Here is a 22,102-nt window from a genome sequence, read left to right as displayed (position 1 = left end):
GCCTATAATTTCCTATCTGCTGCTCCCTCCCTTTTTGAGGAGCAGCGTTACATTCACTACTTTTCAGTCCTCTGGTACCCATCCTGCTTCCACTAATTCCTGAAAGATCACCATCAATGCCTCCACAATTTCCTCAGCTATCTCTTTTAGAACCCTGTGGTGTAATCCATCTGGTCCAGGTGATTTATCCACCTTCGGACCTTTCAGTTTCCCCAAAACCTTCTCCTTTGTGATGGTCACACTACACTCACCTGAGCTCCCTGACTCTTCTGGAGTTCTGGCATCCCACTGGTGTCTTCCACAGTGAAGACTGATGCAAAGTAACTATTCAGTTCCTCTGTCATTGCTTTGTTTCCTATTATTACTTCTCCAGCCTCATTTTCCATTATCATTATATTGTCAATTTTCAAAGATTTAGCATTTTTGAGGCCTTCAAGATTAATGCTACAACAATTTTATCAATTTACAGTAATGACTTAGATGCATGTGGGTGCCTTGGACGCTTGACAGAAACTATTTACTGCATGTCTTTTTAAAACCTGGTTTTTCTATAACGCATTAAATCCTCATTTTATAAAATTTCCTCAACCCTAAAATAATAATGCTGAGATGTAGCTGATCTGTTGATCAACTGCATCTGGACTAATCTATAGTTTTACATGGAGTACCAAACAATAGCATAGACTACTTATTTCAGCATATACTTCAGTAGCAAAGCAGCATAAGTTGTGAATTAACCTTTAATTCATTTCACTATTTCTGATTTTGGCCTTCAACATGATTTGAAAAAATAATTGTTAACTATCAGAAAATATATGTATACTTGGAAACTACCACATTTGTTAAGTTCAAACCCAGTTTTCACCCTGTAAAATCCTGAACATTTTACATTTTCAAAGTCATCATTCCTAGTTTGATCCTCCTACAGTAAGAAATCAAAGATATTACCTACTTCACCTAGTTAATCACGTAGTATAAAATACACATGCTTAATGGCGAAGGATAACATTTCTTAAACTATAATCATGACACGTTCGCTATCTAATAATTTTGCACTTTTTTCACTTCCCACAATGCTCAGTTGGAACTGCCCATTGCAGAATTGAATACAGAGGTTCAATCCCTGATATGTGTTGACTAGCCTCAAATTTATCAACAGAAACGGTACAAGTGCAATAGTTGGTCTCAGAACCATGGCTTGAGGAGGGGCCACATCGGGCTATCACTTCCAAAAGCTACCAAATAACTGTGTGGAGTTTGCATGGGTTTCCTCCCACAGTCCAAAGGTGTGCAAGTTAGGTGAACTGGCCATGCTGAATTGCCCTTTGGTGCTCAGGATGTGCAAGTTGGGTGGACTGACTGTGATGGGGGTAGGACGGACGATTGAGCCTAGTTAGGGTGCTCCTTTGGAGGGTCAGTCCAGACCTGATGAGCCAAATGATCTCTTCTGCACTGTAGGGACCCTATTGTATGAATCCCTATATATTTAGGTGAAGATAGGATCTGATGCAGCAGTGATGTTTTACATGGCAGAATAGCCAGCTGACATTCAATTTTCTGGGCTCAAATGGCTAATTGGGAGAGGCACCAGAGGGGACCTAGCTCCATGGAACAATAGTCTAGTCTGAAAAAAGGATTTTTTTTAAAAAGTGCCATTGTCCAATTCAGTAATTTCATATACCTACACTACTGGCATAGACTCAAGACTACAAATGAAGTGCTTTTTCCCAGTTTTCCTGTGCATGTTAAGTTGTGCAGAATCCAATCACTTTTCTGATTAATTTTGTCTTATATTGTATTTTTTTCAAACTTGGTGATGTCCAGTCACTGTATCACTTAGCCCTTCATCTAAGTTTCTCCATTTAAAAGCAAGTTTAATAGAAACAATAAGTTTTAAAAGTTTACCATAAAACTGAACTATATCAAACACCTGATTCTAAAGACAATGATAAATCAATACATTGCAGACTTTCTCTATATTCACAATTTATTCACTGTGAATTTGTTAACAAAGCAATGAACATGTGAAGAGGATGCTTCTTCCAATTTCTTAAGCAGTATTGCGACAATCTTTCTTTTAAAAAAAGCAGACCAACATTACGAATCAAATTTCACTATCTGCCTACACACTGAGCTGCATCCTATGAATGATGGACTGATTGCAAATATCAGATATACGGTCACAAATTTGCAGCAAATTCAGTGTTAATATTTTAATCTATATCAAATGTAATTTAATTGTTTATTTTAGAGAAGCATTTTATTTTCATACACGTTGTTTGCTTAAACTGGCAGTATCCAACCTTTTCATGTGAGGAATCAAATTTCAACATTTTCTCGCTTGAGGCCGATGAGCAAATTTCAGCAAGAAAAGGCATTAGAAATTTTTCTAGCCATTAATCAGCAAAATATGTGAATTTTATGAATAAACTTCAAACTGGAAGACTGATTGATTAACTTTTTAAAATACTCATTGGTAACATGTGAGCATCACTGACTAAGCCAGCATTTATTCCCATCCCTAATTGCCCTTGAGATGGTGATGGTGAGCCAACTTCTTGGACCACTGCCATCCATGTGATGTTTCAAATCACCTCTCATTTACCTATAAATGCACAGCCCAGCATGTTGGCTTTCTGAGATTGATCAGATCAGATCAACCCCTTCCCAAAGACATATCCAGACTCTGGAATTCCCTCCCTAAACCTCTCTGGCTCTTTAAGACAGCCTATTTGGTGTTAATGAGGGATATAAATGGTTACAGGAGCCCAAATCACATAAGATTGATGTATTGACACAGTTCTCTGTTAATAATGACAGTGACTACCCCTCCATCCATCCCACAGCATTTGTCATTACTTTTGCACTATATGCTCAGGTTTTCAAAGGTTTGTAAAAACAGATTGCACCATGAAATCAGACTCAGAGGAAATTTAGACATTGATTGCAACGAAAGGAACAAGCATCCAGGTATCACCCAGGTTTGTTTTTAAACCAACATCAGTGGAACTTTACCTACACTATTATCATCCTGTCAAATTTCTAATGCCTTTCCTTGCTGAAATTTGCTCATCGGCCTCAAGTGAGAAAATGTTGAAATTTGATTCCTCACATGAAAAGGTACTCATTCATTTTATGAAAACAATGTATTATTCAGATACCCAATGTAGCATAGAAAAAACATCCTTGTCGGCTCAAAGCTAAAGGCTCAGCAACATGCAGAACCAACAGCTATAGATCAGGAAAATTTCGCATTCAAGTGCTGACTTGATGACCTTACCTGGGCTGGAAGCAAGCATGCTATAATTGGCCTCATTACTCCTGACTTAGTGAAGTGAAAGAAGAAAAGATTCAACTCTTTATCGCTGCTCTGTGACCACTGAATCCTGTCCTCTGCCATGAATTTTCTAGCAATGTCTGAATACTCTGCAATCATTCATTATCTATATACAAAATCAAAGAAGACACAGTCAACTTCCTGACTGTTCCATCCCTTTGGCAGACAGCCTCTCCTGCCAGCCAGCAGACAGCACCTCCTTTATGGCGTCTTCTGCCTGTTTACCCCACCAATTTGCAGCCTCACCCTCAGTCTCTTCTCCTTTCACCCGCTACCCCCATCCACTACAGACTCTCTGCCATTGCTCCAACCTCAGCCCATTACTCATAGGAACAGAGTAACAGAGGTAGACCTTTCAGCACTTCAAGCCTGTTCTACTGTTCAATATGATTGGTTGTGACTGATCTGTTGTGGTCTCAGCTTGCCCTCTGCCCCCATGACCCTTAACTTCCTTGTCAATCAAACATCTGTCTCACTCTGCCTTGAATAAATTCAATGACCCAGCCTCCAAAACTTTCTGGGGAGGAGAATTTCACATACCAATGACCCTTTGACAGAAAAAAAATTCCTCCTCATCTCAGTTTTAAACACTGAGCATCTTCTGTGACCCTAGAATTCTCCTGGTAGTTATCAAGGTCCAGACTTCAATGTTTCAATAAGACTCATTCTTCTAAATTTCAGTGAGTGTAGACCCAACTACTTCAACTTCTCTTTATAAGAGCATCCCTCATCCTGGGAATTAGTTGAGTGAACTTTCTCTAAACAGCTTCAGACACAACCATCACCATCCAAGGATATGTCCTATCCCACTTTCAGGACAGAGCCAGCCCATGTGGTGGCATAGCAGTATATAGTCAGAAGGGAGTTGCCCTGGGAGTGTGCAACATAGAGTCCTGACACCATGAGGTCTCATGGTGTTAGGTAGGTGCAGAAATACATTCTGTTTGGGTAACAGCAACGTCACCAAGTGTGGCTCAGTAGGATCACTACTGACTGGCCAAATCCTCAAGGGCACAACTGCTAGATCAGCCTGCGGCAAGTTGTGAAGGAAACATAATGAGGGAAAAACATGCTTGATCTCATTCTCACCAACCTGCCACGTAGTATTGGTAGGAGTGACCACCACGCAGTCCTTGTGGAGATAAAGTCCCTCCGTTGTGTTGTGAGGCGCTACTATTGTGCTAAATGAGATAAATTTCAAGCTGATCTAACAACTCAAAATTGGGCATCCATGTGGTACTGTGGGCTATCAGCAACAGCAGACCTGTGCTCAACCACAATTTGTAACCTCATGACTCAGCATATGCCCACCTCTGCCATTACCACCTAGTCAAGGTATTAACCCTGGATCAATGAAGAGTGCATGAGGGCATGCCAGGAGCAATACCAGGCATACCTAAAAATGAGATGACAATTTAGTGAAGGTACAACACAGGGCTGCATGTGTGCCACACAGCATGAGCAGCAAGTAACAAGAGTTAAGAAATCTCACAACCAACATCTCAGATCTAAGCTCTGCTTTCCTACCACATCCCATTGCAAATGCTAGTGGACAATTAAACAACTCACTGGAGAAGCAGGCTCCATAAATATCCCCATCTTCAACGATGGGAGGAGCCCAGTACATCGGCACAAAAAGTAAGGCTGAAGCATGTGCAATAAATTTGCGGCATGGACAAGTTAGGCCGAAGGGCCTGTTTCCATGCTGTAAATCTCTATGACGCTACAACTCTATAACGAGCTTTAGCCAGAAGTGCTGAGTGGATGATCCATCTTGGCCCATTCCAAAGGTTTCCAGCATCACAGTTGTCAGTCATCAGCGAATTCAATTCACGCTATGTGTTATCAAGAAATGGTTGAACTCACTGGATGCTGCAAAGGCTATGTGTCCTGACAATATTCCAGTAATAGTACTGAAGACCGATGCTCCAGAATTTGCCACGTACCAACCAAGTTATTCCAGTAAGGTTACAACACTGGCATCTATCCAACAATGTGGAAAGTTGCCCAGGTATGTTCCATACACAAAAAGCAGGACAAATCCAACCAGCCAATTACCTTATCAATCTACTCTTGGTCATCACTTTTCACAGTAACTTAATTGCAGTGTTAACGTCAGCCTACTTGTGACTAATAAATAAACTTAAGGAAGGGGTCATCAACAATGCTATCAAACAACACTTGCTTAGCAATAACTTGCTCAATAATGCTCAATTTGGGTTCCACCAGGATCGCAGAGCTCCTAACCTCACGGCAGCCTTGGTTCAAACCTGGGCGAAAGAGCTGAACTCCAGAAGTGAGGTGAGAGTGACTGCTCTTGGCATCAAAGCAGCATTTGACCAGTATGACATTAAGGACATGGGAATCAAGGTTAATAGGAATCAGAGGGAGAACTCCCTGCTGGTTGTAGTCATATCTGGCATTTATGAAGATGGTTTTGGTTGTTAAGAGGTCAATCATCAAGGTCATCACTGCAGGAATTCCTCAGGATAGTGTCCAAGGCCCATCCATCTATAGCTGCTTCATCAATGACTTCCTTCCATCACAAGATCAGAAGTGGGGATGTTCGCTCATATTACAATGGCCAGCATCATTAATAACTCCTCAGATACTGAAGGAGTCCATGTTCAAATGGAGTAAGACATGGACAATGTTCAGGCTTGAACAAAAACAGAAAATGCTGGAAAATCTCAGCAGGTCTAACAGCATCTGTGGGAAGAAAGTACAGCACAGCTCTGACATAGGGTCATCTAGACTCGAAACATTGACTCTATTCTCTTTCACAGATGCTGTCAGGCCTGCTGAGATTTTCCAGCATTTTCTGATTTTGTTCTGGATTCCAGCATCCACAGTATTTTGCTTTTATAATATCCAGGCTTGGGCTGACAAGTGACAGATAATTTTCATGTCAGACAAGTGTTGGACAATGACCATCTCCAACAACAGAGAATCTAACCATTGCTCCAGACGTTCAATGGTGTTACCAACACTGAATCCCACACTATCAACATCCTGGGGATTACCACTGATCCGAAACTGATCTGGACTAGACCTTAAAATACTGTGGCAACAGGAAATGGTCAAAGGCTAGGATCTGAGGAATCTCTAGACTAGGGGAAATGTCAGAGGACTGGAGAATTGCAAATGATATGCCCTTGTTCAAAACAGGCTTTAAGGATAGCCCCAGCAATTACAGACCAGTCAGTTTAACATCAATAGTGGGTCAGCTTCTAGAAACAATTATTCTGGATAGAGTTAGTAATCATATCGAAAAATGTGGGTTGATTAGGAAGAGCCAACATGATTTTTAAAGGGGAAATTATGTTTAAATAACTTACTGGAGGTTTTGAGAAGGTAACAGAAATGGTTGATAAGGGTAATGCCATTGATGTTATGTACTTGGACTTTGAGAAGGTGTTCCATACTGTGTCACTCAACAAACTTGAGAAAAAGGTTGTAGCTCATGGGATAGTAGCAACATGAATACAAAAGTGTCTGATTAATAGGAAATAGACAGTAACAGTCAATGGATACTTTTCAGGTGAGCGGAAGGTTTGTAGTGGTGTTCCCCAGGGGTTGATATTGGGACCCTTGCTTTTCCTGATACATATTGATGATCTACGTCTTGGTGTGCAGGAGACAGTTTCAAAGTTTGCAGATGATACTGTGAAGAGAACGGTGTTGAACTTTAGGAGAATATAGGGAATTGGTGGAGTGGGCAGATAAGTAGCAGATAAACTTCAATGCGGAAGATGCAAAGTGATGCATTTTGATGGAAAGAACATAAATAGGCAATACAAAATAAAAAGTAGAATTCTCAAAGCAGGGCAGGAGTAGCGGAACCTGCGTCACTGAAGGTGGAGGGCAAATGGAGAGAACAATTAATAAAGCATATAGTACTCTAGGCTTTATTAATAGGAGCATAAGAGTACAAGAATGAGGAGGTTATGCTGAACTTATACAAGGCACTAATTGGACCTCCACTGGAATATTGTTCACAGTTTTGGGCACCATACTATCGGAAGGGTGCAAATGCATCAGACAGAGTGCAGAAAAGGTTTACAAAAATGGTTCCAAGGATGAGAAACTTCAGTTACGAAAATAGATTGGGATGGCTGGGACATTTCTCCTTGGAGAGAAGAAGGCTGAGCGGAGATTTGAGAAAGAAGTTCAAAATTGTGAGGGGCTAGACAGAGTGGACCGGGAGAAACTGTTTCCCCTTGGACAAAGAACGAAAAGGCACAAATTTAAGGTGATTTGCAAAAGAAACATATATGATGTGAGAAAAAAACTTTTGACACACAATGAGTGGTTCGGGTCTGGAATGCACTGCTTCAGTCTGGAATGCATTGTTTAGAAGTGTGGTGGTGGTAGGTTTATTTAAGGCATTCAAGAGTGCATTAGATGATTATTTGAATAGAAACAATATACAGGAGCATGAGGAAAAGGGCAAAGGAATGCTACTAAGACAGGCTAGTCATGGCATAAATCAATTCCAGCCTCCTGGGCTTCCTGGATCCACTACAGTTTGCTTGCTGCTGCAACAGCTCCATAGCAGACACCATCTCCCTGGCCTGCACTCAACCCTGGAACACCTAGATAACAAGGGTTCCTATGTCAGACTCCTATTTATTAACTACAGCTCAGCCTTCAACACTATTATTCCCATGAAACTCATCTCCAAACTCTGTGGCCTGGGCCTCAGCAGCTCACTCTGTGACTAGATCCTGAACTTCCTAAGTCACAAACCACAATCAGTAAGGATAGGCAACAACACCTCCTCCACAATCATCCTCAACACTGGTGCCCCACAAGGCTGTGTTCTCAGCCCCTACTGTACTCCTTATACACCTATGACTGTGCGACCAAATTGCCCTCCAATTCGATTTTCAAGTTTGCTGACGACACCACCGTAGTGGGTCAGATCTCATAAGAACATAAAACATAAGAACATAAGAAATAGGAGCAGGAGTAGGCCATCTAGCCCTTCGAGCCTGCCCCGCCATTCAATAAGATCATGGCTGATCTGTCGTGGCTCAGTTCCACATTCCCGCCCTCTCCCCATAACCCTTAATCCCCTCGCTTATCAAAAACCCATCAACCCGCATCTTAAAAATATTTAGCGAGGCAGCCTCCACCACTTCAACGGGCAGAGAATTCCAGAGATTCACCGCCCTTTGAGTGAAGAAGTTCCTCCTCAACTCTGTTCTAAACTGCCCCACCTTTATCTTGAGGCTGTGCCTCCTAGTCCTGCTGTCCTTTCTGAGCGGGAAGAGTCTCTCCACCTCTATCCTATCCATCCCATTCATCATCTTATATGTTTCAATGAGATCTCCCCTCATTCTTCTAAACTCTAACGAGTACAAGCCTAGTTTATTCAGCCTCTCCTCATAGCTCAACCCCCTCAACTCCAGTATCAGCCTAGTAAACCTCCTCTGCACTCCCTCCAAGGCCAATGATGAGAAAGAACAGGAGTGAGCTAGAGAATCTGGTGAACTGGTGCAGCAACAATAATCTCTCCCTCAATGTCAACAAAACAAAGGAGACTGTCATTGACTTCAGGAAGCGGAAGGGAAAACATGCCCGTCTACATCAACAGGGATGAAATAGAAAGGGTCGCAAGCTTCAAGTTTTTAGGTATCTAGATCACCAACAGCCTGCCCTGGTGCCCCCGTGCCGACACTATAGTTAAGGAAGCCCAGCAACACCTCTACTTTCTCAGAAGACTAAGGAAATTTGGCATGTCAACTACGACTCTCACCAACATTTACAGATGCACCATAGAAAGCATTCTTTCTGGTTGTATCACAGCTTGGTATGACTCCTGCTCCGTCCAAGACCACAAGGACCTCCAAAAGGTCATGAATGTAGTCCAATCCATCACGCAAACTAGCCTCCCATCCACTGACTCTGTCTACACTTCCCACTGCCTCAGCAAAGCAGCCAACATAATCAAGGACCTCGTGCACTGCAGATATTCTCCCTTCCACCTTCTTCCGTCGGGAAAATTATACAAAAGTCTGAGGCACATGCAAATTGATTCAAGAACAGCTTGTTCCCTGCTGCTGTCAGACTTTTCAATGGACTTACCTGGCATTAAGTTGATCTTTCTCTGCGCCCTAGCTATGACTGTAATAGCACATTCTGTGCTCTCTCATTTTTCTCTCTATGAACAGTATGTCTGTACAGCATGCAAGAAACAATACTTTTCACTGTATGTTAATACATGCGACAGTAATAAAGTCAAATCAAATATAATGCACATCTGGAGAGCCAGTGCAGAGATGATGGGCTAAATTATTTCCTTCTGCACTGCAACAATTCTGTAATCCTGCAGTGAGTAACTAACCTCCTAACTCCCCAAAGTCTGCTCACCATCTATAGGACACAAGTTTGGAGTTGTGATAGAAGACTTTCCACTTGCCTGGATGACTGCAGCTCCAACAACACACGAGTAGCTTCACATCATACAGGACAAAGCAGCCCACTTGATTGGCACCATTTCAACGAACACCTACTCCCTCCACCACTGATGCACAGCGGCACCAGTGTGTGTACCACCTACAAGATGCACTGCAGGAACTTGCCAAGGCTCCTTTGACAGTACCTTCCAAACCCACGACTGGTACCATCTAGAAGGATAAGGGTAACATTTTCATGGTTCATCACGACGTGCCAGTTCCCTTCCACATCACTCACAGTCCTGTCTGGAAATATATTGCCATTTCTTCACTGTCACTGTATCAAAATCCAGGAGCGCTCTCCCTTATAGCACTATGCCACATGGACTGCAGTGGCTCAAAAGGACAGCTCACCACCACCATCTCAAGGACAATTCGGGATGAGCAAAAATGCAGGTCTGGCCTGCAATGCCCACTTCCAATGAATAAATTTTTTTAAGATGGGTGCATTCACACTGTATAGCGTTGCACTATATTTATCCCCACTTGACCACAGGAGGATCCAAGTACATCCTCTGACCGCAGAGAAGACTTCAGTTCGAAAGAGCGTAAATGATTATGGGAAATAGATTTATGGTTTGTTTATACTGTCAGTTTCATAACCAATAAGAATACAGCATTTGCAACAAAATAACTTGTATTTATAAAGTGCTCTTAACAGCAAAAACACATTCTTAGATATCTCAAAAGTGTGTGATCAGGCAAAAGTGATGCAGAGGGATGAGCTGAAGTTTTCGTAAACTAGTGGGTTTTAAGTAAAGTCTTAAAGAAAGAGGAGGTGGAGATAAAATTTGAAAGTGCAGGACCTAGGTTCTGTCAATAATTAGATGAAGTATGGAAGATGGAGGATGGATAAAGGGTTGGACAAATGGGAAGTTTAAGTAGGACTGTCTAACTGAAGGACACTAGAGTTACAGACAGGTAAGGCCATGTAGTGATTTAAACATTAGAAAAGATTTGGAGGAACAAGAACTAACATAGGATAGATTTTTGAACAGTAAAGGAATAAAGGGTTATGATGAGCGAGTGGGTAAGCGGAGCTGAGACCACAAAAAGATTAGCCACGATCTTATCAAGCTCAAGGGGCCAGATGGCCTACTCCTAGTTGTTATAGGTCTGTAAGGGCAGGAATGATGGGTGAAATGTGATTTGTCCCACATGAGACAACCATTTCATAACACTCAATTTAACAATGAAGTAAAAACACATCTTCCATAGGGCCATTTTGTACAGGTATAATTCTACAGATTTTGTTTTTCTACTCCATTCTTAAAGTTACAAATCCAATGCTCAGAGTGGATTGAGTGGACACAAACCCATTCCTTGCTTGCTCCAAAAACCAAATTCAAATTCAACCTGAATCCAATTCATGGTCCCCACAAGGGATACAAATAAAATCTAAGCTGACAAAAGAAGGCATTGCACCTGATCTGCGACTTGATCCAACACTTGATCTTCGCCAAAAAGCCGAGCTCGACAGGCACTGCAGTCTAAACTAGTCAAATCCATTCCCTACTGAAAGAAAAAATGCTGGAAAATCTCTTCTGTAAGGAAAGAAAAGAAGACTCCAGCATCCACAGTAATTTGCTTTTATCCATTCCCTGACTACTGTTGTGCCATGGTGATGTGCCAATTTTGTTACATGTGTTCCATTTTTGAGTGAGGGGTAATGAAGAGGGTAAAGGAGGTCTGAAGTTGGTGCTAATTTTTGTAAACCATGTGTCTCAACTTGTTGCAAAAATGTGTGATGCCTTGATTCATATACTTCAGGAATATAACTTATGTTTGGGAATTGAAATTTTTTTAAATGCAAAATATATGAAAATACCTGGCAAGAAGCTGGTAAGCAAATCTAAAGTAATTGCATTTTAAATATGGTTATTTAGTAAGGTCAGAGTGGAAATAATGCTAAACAATGAGGTGGCCCCTGGAGTTTCTTGGAGATGACAAGATGTCGCGCGTTCTGCATAAGGGGTTCAAATTATTCATTTGGTTTCCCACATCAAAGGGAAGGCTTGGGAATGGGAAATAATGAATTTAAGTCTTCACCTGGGACATCCCATGTGTTTAAAAGTTTACTTATTAGTCACAGGAAGGCTTACATTAATACTGTAATGATGTTACTGTGAAAATCTGTAGGGATAGATTGCAGGGAGGGTTTTGTTTTTGTTCTGTGTTTATCTGCGCAAATTCTCAAAGAAACAGGCAATTGCAACCTGAAGCAGCTTTGAGATAAACAGGAAAACACAATATGCCAGGAATTGTAAACCAAGAATCTTATATCGTTTAGGAATTCCAAATAAGAACATAAGAAATAGGAGAAGGAGTAGGCCATCTAGCCCTTCGAGCCTGCCCCGCCATTCAATAAGATCATGGCTGATCTGAAGTGGATCAGTTCCATTTTCCCGCTTTCTCCCCATAACCCTTAATTCCCTTGTCTGTCAAAAACCTATCTACCTCTGACTAAAATATATGGAGCAAGGTAGCCTTCACCACTTCAACAGGCAGAGAATTCCAGAGATTAACCACCATTTGAGTGAAGAAGTTCCTCCTCAACTCCGTTCTAAACTGCACCCCCCCCTCCTTATCTTGAGGCTGTGCCCTATAGTCCTGCTATCCTTTCTAAGCAGGAAGAATCTCTCTACCTCTACCCTATCCATCCTTTTCATTATCTTATACGTCTCTATAAGATGCCCCCTCATCCTCCTAAACTCCAACAAGTACAGACCCAGTCTATTCAGTCTCTCTTCATAGTCCAACCCCCTCATCTCCGGTATCAGCCTAGTGAACCTCCTCTGCACTCCCTCCAAGGCCAAAATATCCTTGCGCAAGTGCGGCGACTCCAGCTGCGGCCTCACCAGTACCCTGTACAGTTGCAGCAAGACCTCCCTGCTTTTATATTCTATCCCCCTCGCTATAAAGGCCAGCATTCCATTCGCCTTCTTGATCACCTGCTGCACCTGCAGACTGGGTTTTTGCGACTCATGCACAAGGACCCCCAGGTCCCTCTGCACTGTAGCATGCTGCAGCTTTTCGCCCTTTAAATAGTAATCCCTCCTACTATAATTTCTGCCAAAGTGGATAACCTCACACTTGCTAAGATGCCCTAGGAATAGCACATTCAAATAAATGCAAATCTTAATATCAGACACCTCTGAACTCAAAATCATTAAACTTAGACCACTTCTTGCAATCCTTTCATCTGATTTTCAGAACTATAGTGCTGAGATGATGCAACTGAAAGATTATTCTCTTTGTTTCATTTTCCATGTAACATTATACATGATTACAGCTAAAAGGTAAGTGAAATAAATGCGGATAAATGCGTAGTCGTCCATTTTGGCAGAACCAACGGGATGAATGAGTACACTATCAAGGGCAGGAGTCTTGGTAGTGTTGAGGAGCAGAAGGATCTTGGGGTCCGGGTCCACAGGACTCTTAAATCGGCCTCGCAGGTGGAAGATGTGGTCAAGAAGGCGTATGGTGTACTGGCCTTCATAAATCGAGGGATTGAGTTTAGGAGTCGGGAGGTAATGCTGCAACTTTATAAGACCCTTGTCAGGCCTCATTTGGAGTACTGTGCGCAGTTCTGGTTGCCTCACTATAGGAAAGACGTAGAAGCTATTGAAAGGGTACAGAGGAGATTTACAAGGATGTTGCCTGGACTGGGAGGCATGCCTTATGAAGTTAGGTTGAGGGAACTGGGTCTCTTTTCCCTGGAGAGACGTAGGTTGAGAGGCGACCTGATAGAGGTTTATAAAATGTTGAGAGGAATAGATAGGGTGGATTCTCAGAGGCTATTTCCCCGGGTTGAAATGGTCGCTACGAGAGGACACAGGTTTAAGGTGCGGGGAGGAAAGTACAGAAGTGATGTTAGGGGTAAGTTTTTCACTCAGAGGGTGGTGAGTGAATGGAATCGGCTGCCGTCAGTGGTGGTGGAGACGAACTCGCTGGGGTCTTTTAAAAGACTTCTGGATGAGTATATGGGGTTTTATGGGATTGGGGGTTATAGATAGGAGTTGATGTGATCGGCGCAACTCGTGGGCCGAAGGGCCTGTTTGTGCTGTAGTGTTCTATGTTGTAAAAAAAAATCAATTGTCCATTTTAATCTGAAGATAATAACATGCATGTATCAGTCACAACAAATTCAATGCCAGCTCATTAGATCCTGTCCCTGATCACAGAATTTCAATTGATCACAACATCCTTCTTTAGCCCTGCAAGTTTCTCCTCTTCTCCTTTTGATAGCTACAATTAAATCTGCCTGCCTCTCACTCTCAAACATTGCATTCCAGGTCCTAACAATTCACTGCATTTATGCGGAATTTTATTCTGCATTGTGTACTTGTCAATAGTTCAGCCTCAGTTAGAATATTGCATCTAGTTCTAGCTGCCACATGTTAGGAAGAATGTGGAGGCCTTAGGTAGAAACAGAGCAGAAAAAAATTATGGGAATGCTTCTCAGGATGAGGAACTTCAGTTATGTGGATAGGCTGGAGAAATTAAGACTGTTTTCTTTGGAGGAAAGGCAGCTGAGGGGAGATTTGATTAGAGATATTTAAAATCATGGAGGGTCCGGATGCAGAAGATATGGAAAAACTATTCCCACTTGTGAAAGGATCAAGAGAGAGGATACAGATTTGAAGTAACGAGTGAAAGAAGCAAAAGAGGTTTGAGGAAAATCCTTTCCACGTAGCGACTGGTTAGAATCTGAAATTACTGCTCGAGAGTGTGGCAGAAACATTTTGATTGAAGAATTCAAAAGAAAACTCGGCTGTTATCTGAAAAGGATGTAAGTGCAGGAATACAGAAAGACAGTAGGGGCGGCACAGTGGCTGGCACTGCTGCCTCTCAACATTAGGGCCTCAGCTTCAATTCCCGGCTTGGGTCACTGTCTGTGTGGAGTTTCCAAATTCTTGTGTCTGCGTAGGTTTCCTCCAGGTGCTCTGATTTTCCCTCCCCCACAGTCCAAAGACGTGCAGGTTAAGTTCACTGGCCATGGTAAATTGCCCATCAGTGTCAGGGGGAATAGCAGGTAAAAATGTGGGGCTACAGGCTGGGTGGGATTGTGGCCAAGTGGCGTCCTTATTCACTGTAGGGATAATTCTATGATTCTATGAATGGCACAAAAGTGCTCACTCAGCAGACATGGGGCAGACATGACTGGCCAAATGGTCTCTATCTGCACTGAATCAATTCTATGATACTGCGTGAAATGCCTTTCCCTCCTGTCACCATTTCTTCTTTTGCCAATCACCTGAAGTCAATGTCCTCTGGTTCATGATCTTTCTACTGAATGGAACAGTTTCTCCCTATCTAATCTGTCTGGACTCGTGACTTTGAATACCTCCACTAAATCTTCTCACAACCTTCTCTTCATGTCCTAGCTTCTACTTTAATAAACTTTGTAATTCCTCATCTCTGGAAGCCTTCTTCTGAATCTTTTCTGCGCCCTCGCAAATACCTTCACATCCTAAGTATGGTGCCTAGATCAAGACAGAATACTCCAGTTGAGATCAAATCAATTTTTGGTCATAACTTCCTTGCTCTTGTGCTTCATGCCCCTATTTATAAAGCCCAGCTTATTTAACTGCTGTCTCACCGTGCCCTGCCACCTTCAATGATTTGTGCAGAAATACCCAGGATCCCTCCGCTCTACATTCCCATCAGGATTGTACCTTTTATTTTGTATTGCCTCTCCCCGTTCTCTCCACCAAAATGGATCACTTCACACTTCTCTGCATTAAATTTCACCTGCCACATGTCCACCCATTCCATCCACCTGTCAATGTCTTTTTGGCATTTAGCACGGTCATCCTTATGAGGAGGAAAATATCTTTACTTTTAATTTCTTCTTAATTCAGTTCCAACTGGAACACAGAACTGATATGCAAACCTAAACACTCCCACTTATAAAGCACATATGATTACAACATGGGAAATGAAGAAATACACAACAGCACAAGAACTGTTACTCATTTTAGCCTGGGGGCACACATTCCTTTAGTACAGCAGAGGCAGCTTTACTTTGCATGTAATTATATTATCTTGAAATGCTTGATGGTGACTTTGAGTGCTTCACTCTTGCATCAAAATCTAATCCCATGCTCACTTACAATATACATTCATGCAATTCCAATAGAGTTTACACATGTCCCATCTGGACCACAAACATTCATTCCCTCTGACTGTACCTCCCCACCCTGAGAGGAGGGAAACAGAAACTAATTGCAGTAGCTGAGATTGCCAGTTCAATTGTGAAACTACTTCTCCCTTTCACATGTAAGGCTCAATAATACACGACATATTGGGCTATAAAAACTTGAACATCAAACTCTTACATCATGAACTTTCAACAACATGCAACATCTTAAAAAAAAGGTTATCCCATTAACCCTCAGGTAGAGTACAAAAATATTAGAACATCTTTTTTAAAATTCATTTATGGGATGTGAGTGTCACTGGCTGGACCAGCATTCATTGTCCATCTACTTCAGTGGTATTTGAAAATCAACCACATTACTGAGAGTCTGGAGTCACATGCAAGTCAGACCAGGTAAGTATGGCAGATTCTGTACCCTAAAGACTATTAGTAACAATTTTATGACATTCAACACTTTGACTTTTATTTCAGAATTTTTATTGAATTCAAGTTTCACCATCCGCCATGGTGGGATTTGAACCTGTGTCCTCAGATCTTGCTCTGGTTCTCTAGTTTACTAGTCTAGTGACTATCACTACACCACTGCCTGCCCCAAGGAACTCTCTAAGAACACCGATGAGCAAAAAACTTCATCAACAGCATTTTTTAAACATCTAAAATTTTGAATTGACACAACTGAAAATTGTGAATTTTATTCTCTCCTGAAAAAAACAAAGATAAGTTCTGTTACTGGCAGTACACTTTAATTTTTGCTGATGTTTTTCTGTCCACTTTAGAACACATTTATGTCAGTACTCAAAAACAGAGCTTTAAAATTTATAAATAGAGTTTCATAAGAGGCTAATCCTTCCAAAACAATTTTATATGAATAATTGTAATAAGTGATATAAGTTACCAATTTCCGTTCTTGTTTCAGCTCCTGGATGTAACGCGATAGCTCAGCAAATATTAGCCCACTCATGTTCTCAGCGATCACCTCATGCTGGCCTGCATAGTCATTCATTTCATTCAGAACAGCTAGAAATGCTTGACATGATGTATATCTGTAAAATAATACATTCCGCTATAGTCCAAATGTTTTTATTTTAAAATTTAATTTCATATATTTTAAATCAAGTGTCACAGTACTCAATGGAGTTTAGAAGGATGAGGGGGGATCTCATTGAAACTTACAGAATCCTAAAGGCCTGGCTAGAGTGGACGTGGGGAGGATGTTTCCATTAGTAGGAGAGACTAGGATTCAAGAATAAAGGGACGATCTCTTAGAACCGAAATGGGGAGGAATTTCTTCAGCCAGACAGTGGTGAATCTGTGGAATTCATTGCCATTGAAGGCCCTAGAAGCCAGGTCATTGAGTGTATTTGAGACAGGTATAGATAGGTTCTTGACTGGTAAGAAGATCAAAGGTTATGGGAAAAAGGTAGGAGAATGAGATTGAGAAACTTATCAGCCACAATTGAACAGCAGAGCACACTCAACGGGCCAAATGGCCTAATTCTTCTCCTATATCTTATGGTCTTATAATCAGCCTATTAGTAAACTACTTTCAAAATTTATCTTGAACTTCCAAAAATTGGACACGTTAACTCCAAATTTCCTAAAATACATCTTACAATTATATATCTTTCTCTGAAAATGTTTTGAATTGATATGTACAAGCAACACTTCACTGCAAATAGAAAAGATCATTCACAAGCAGATCAATTTATAGCATTGGAGATTTTACATATAATACAGGCAACATCGTCATCAAATAATATTGCCAAGTAAAAACAAACGTAACCCAGTTAAAAACTTAAAATATTTGTATGATTATTGATTTTTGATTTGAATGTAAATAAGATGTTTACTGGTCAGGTTAGGTTGTTTTCTTTGTTAACATTAAAGATCCATCAGCAGGTTTGCAGGAGAAAGGTAGGATTTAGAAACCTAAGCTACGGTCTACCATTGAAAGAATAGGCAGTGGTATTCTTTTCGTTTCATGGTTCTCATTCTACTGTTCCTCGTCATTGCTGATCAATGTTTTAAGGATTATAGGTCCCAGGTTTCCACACTACTAGTGTACAAGATAGCAGTGCAATGAGTAACCATATTTTAATTACCCTATAATTTATTGTCCATCTCTTCCACTCATCACAAGGTGTTAACACCACAACATGCACAAACTTCTGTAAGTTAACATTTTGTGCTATTTCACAACACAAAACTAAGTCACATTAATTAACTTTCCCACTTGCCCACGTCCTGAGTTTTCATGAGCGACTGAGGAAAAGATTAATGCAGGGCAAATTTCTTTCAATTTGCCTAAAATTTATTCTGAGCTTACATACTCCACAAGTAAATTCTAATGAGTTTCCAAAAAAAATGGGGAAGGGCTGGATCAAAATCCAAATATTACGCACCAAGTTGGAATACGTCGTGTTTTTCCACATTTTCTACCTTGTCATTCTGACAGAGCATTTTCACAGAAGTTACATTTTCCTTTTTTTAATGAATTCAAAATCAATGAACGATTGATGTTCAATCTTGAATTTATTTTTACTTCCAGTAAAAATTTTCACCTTGCTATCTCTCTATACCTCACCACCCACTCCTAAGAGTTGTTTCTTTAAGCAAAAAAAAGGGTTGTCTTCATGTGAATTTGCTGGGGGAAGCACAGAAATAAATATTACAAACCAGTTCCAACAAAAGAAATCATTGTTACGAGTTCTAGTTTTCTCAGTGTTTAATTTTGGATTTTCAGATTTTGGGAAAACTAATTTGAAAAAAAACACAAATGACTTGCATTATCACTTATAACAAAGTGAGATGCAGTACTATATCAGGATGCCTTTACTGCATTTGAAGTGTTAATGGATTGCGTTACTACTACTTTGAATCTGAAAGGAACACACCTCTGTTCTTCCTCTTCTTTGGAGTTCTTTTTCGGCTGATACTTTTTCGAAAGATTCCTGAAGAGTAACACAAAAAGGCTTCATTACCTCAGAGTTTTGCAAAATAAACTGTTATAGCACAAGTACCTGCTTACTTAGTAAACACATTTGTTTTGATTTTTGAATCAAAGTAAAATAAACACTGGCTTCAAATAATTTATTCCAGATGCATAATATCTTACAAATAACTATGTAGCATAAAGGAGGCAAGTGAGATTGAGAGACTGAGAGATGTGGATAAACTATTTATTTTGGTGGTGGAATCAAGATTAAGACATAACACCAAATTAGATCTAGGTCATGCAACAGGTAAATCAAGAAACTCTTTTTTTCCAAGGGTAGTAGAAATCTTGAAAACTCCATCAAAAGGCTGTGAATATTAGAATAATTGGAGCTTTTGAGATTGATTTTTTTGATAAAGGTATCAAGGGATTTGAAGCAAAGGTGCGTAAATGGGAGCTGAGTTGGGTTAACCGTGATATAACAAAATAGTGGAGCTTGATGGGCTGAATAGCCTCTTCTGTCAAATGTTCCTATACCGCTTGGATACAAGACAGTTTCAGCAACATAAATGCAGAGTGTCAATACATGAAGTTTAGTCTTCTGCCAATGGAATTACACAAGCATCACTAAAAGGCATAAAGTTATTAACTTATGGCAGTCATAGAGGTTTACAGTACGGAAACAGGCCTTTGACCCAACTTGTCCATGTTGTCAATTTTTACCACTAAGCTAGTCTTATTGCCCACATTTGCCTATTGTCCCTCTATATCCATCTTAACCATGCAACTGTCTGAATGCTTTTTAAAAAACAAAATTCCACCCACTCTACTACTGCCTCTGCCTCTACTACTACCCCTTTGCGTGAAAAAATTGCTCCTCTGGACCCTTTTGTATCTCTCCCCTCTCACCTTAAACCTATGCCCTCTAGTTTTAGACTCCCCTACCTTTGGAAAAAAATGTTGAGTATCTACTTTATCTATGCTCCTCATTATTTTGTAGACTTCTATAAGATCACCCAAGCCTCCTATGCTCCAGGGGGAAAAAAAGTCCCAGTCTATCATGTCCTGGCAGCAACCTAGTAAATTTTTTCTGCACCCTTTCTTGTTTAATAATATCCTTTATACAATAGGGTGATCAGAACTCCTACACAGTAACCCAAGTGTAGCCTTACCAATGTCTTGTACAATATCAACAAGACGCCCCCAACTCCTGTATTCAATGTTCTGACCAATGAAACCAAGCATGCCGAATGCTTTTTTCACCACTTTGTCCATCTCTGACTCCATCTTCAAGGAGCTTTGAACCTGTACTCCTCAAACTCTTTATTTTATAACTTTCCCCAATGCCCTACCATAAACTGAATAGGTCCTGCCCCGATTCAATCTACCAAAATGCATTACCTCGCATTTATCCAAATTAAACTCTAACTGCCATTCATCAGCCCACTAGCCCAGTTGATCAAGATCCCGTTGCAATCCTAGATAACCTCTTTCAATGTCCACAATGCCACTAATTTTGATGTCTTCTGCAAATTTGCTAATCATGCCTCCTAACTTCTCATCCAAATCATTAATATAAACAACAAATAACAGTGAACCCAGCACTGATCCCTGAGACATGCCACTGGTCATAGACCTCCTGTTTGAAAAACCATCTGTCTTTTGCCATCAAGCCTATTTTATATCCATTTAACTACCTCACCTGGATCCGTGAGATTTAAGCTTATGCAACAACCCACCATGTGGTACCTTGTCAAAGGCCTTGCTAAAATCCAGGTAGATAACATAGACTGCATAGACATCTACCTTCTTGGTTACCCCTTCAGAAAACTCAATCAAATTCGTGAGACATGGTTTTCCACTCACAAAGCCATGCTCACTATCCCTAATCAGTCACTGCTCTCGAAATGTCTGCAGGTCCTATCTCTCAGAATACCTTCTAACAATTACCCATTACAGACATTAGGCTCACGGTCTGTAGTTCCTAGCTTTTCCCAGCAGCCCTTCTTGAACAAAAGCATATTTGCTACCCTCCAATCTTCAGGCACCTCACCTGTGGCTGCTGATGATTCAAATATCTCTGCTAAGGGACCCGCAATTTCCTCCCTAGCCTCCCACAGCATCCTGGGATACATTTCATCAGGTCCTTAGGACTTATCTACCTTGATGCACTTTAAGACTTCCAGCACCTTCTTCTCTGTTATACGTACACTTCTCAAGAATCACTATTTCCCAAGTACCCCAATATTCATACCTTTCTCAACAGTAAATACTGATGAGAAATATTAACTTAGGATCTGACCCATCTCTTATGGATCTCCAAACAGATGACCTTGTTGATCGTTAAGAAGCCCTACTCTCTCTCTGGTTACTTTTTTGCCCTTTATGTATTTGTAGAAGTTCTTTGAATTCTTTGCCTTATCTGCCAAAGCAATCTCATGTCCACTTTTTGCCCTCCCAATTTCTCTCTTAACTCTACTCCAACAACCTTTATACTCTTCAAAGGATCCACTTGATCCCAGATGCCTATGCATGTCATGTGCCTTCTTCTTTTTGACCAGAACCTCAATATCCCTAATCATCAGGATTCCCTACTTCCACCAACCTTGCCTTTCACTAAAGGGAATATGCTTACCCTGAACCCTTTCAACACACTTTTGAAAGCCACCCATTTACCAGCCATCCCTTTGCCTGCCAACAGACACCCCCAATCAACTTTTGAAAGTTCCTGTCTAATTACGTCAAAATTGGCCTTGCCCCAATTTAGAATTTTAACTTTTGTGCCAGACCTATCATTCTTCATGGCTATCTGAAAACTAATGGAACTATGGTCACTGGTCCCAAAGTGATCCCTCACTAATACATCTGTCAGCTGTCCTTCCTTATTTCCTAAAAGGAAAAGTGTTGCTCCCTCTTGAGTCAGGCCATCCACATAGTGAGTGAGAAATTCCTCCTGAATATACTCAACAAATTTCTAAACATCCAAGCCCCTAACGTCATGGCTGTCCCAGTCAATGTTGGGAAAGTTAAAATCCTCAGCTATTACCATTCTACTTTTCTTTCATCTATCTGTAATCTCCTTACATATTTGCTCCTCAATTTCCCGCTGACTATTTGAGAGCCTGTAGTACAATCCTATCAAAGTGATCTCTCCCATTCTTAATTTTCAGTTCAACCCATAGAGACTCAGTGAGCAAATCCTTGGA

The 22,102-nt window shown here is 40.9% G+C and overlaps 1 protein-coding gene across 10 annotated transcripts in view; it reads right to left on the bottom strand.

Moving 5' to 3' along the window:
* The window catches only part of fnbp1b (formin binding protein 1b), a 289,323-nt gene that overhangs the window by 161,330 nt on the left and 105,891 nt on the right, over positions 1–22,102 (bottom strand). For all 10 annotated transcript variants that reach the window (XM_080212261.1, XM_080212260.1, XM_080212262.1 and 7 more), the window contains exons 3-4: positions 18,856–18,912; positions 16,857–17,004 (exon numbers count right to left, since the gene is read on the bottom strand). In XM_080212261.1, the coding sequence (XP_080068387.1) occupies positions 16,857–17,004; positions 18,856–18,912 (205 nt within the window). The remainder of the gene's footprint in view (positions 1–16,856; positions 17,005–18,855; positions 18,913–22,102) is intronic.

The sequence above is a fragment of the Carcharhinus amblyrhynchos genome, chromosome 25 (genome assembly GCF_965287045.1).
Source record: "Carcharhinus amblyrhynchos chromosome 25, sCarAmb.v2.hapA, whole genome shotgun sequence".
NCBI lineage: Eukaryota > Metazoa > Chordata > Chondrichthyes > Carcharhiniformes > Carcharhinidae > Carcharhinus > Carcharhinus amblyrhynchos.
Note: the sequence above shows the minus strand (reverse complement) of the source record. Positions and strands in the feature narration are given on the sequence as shown.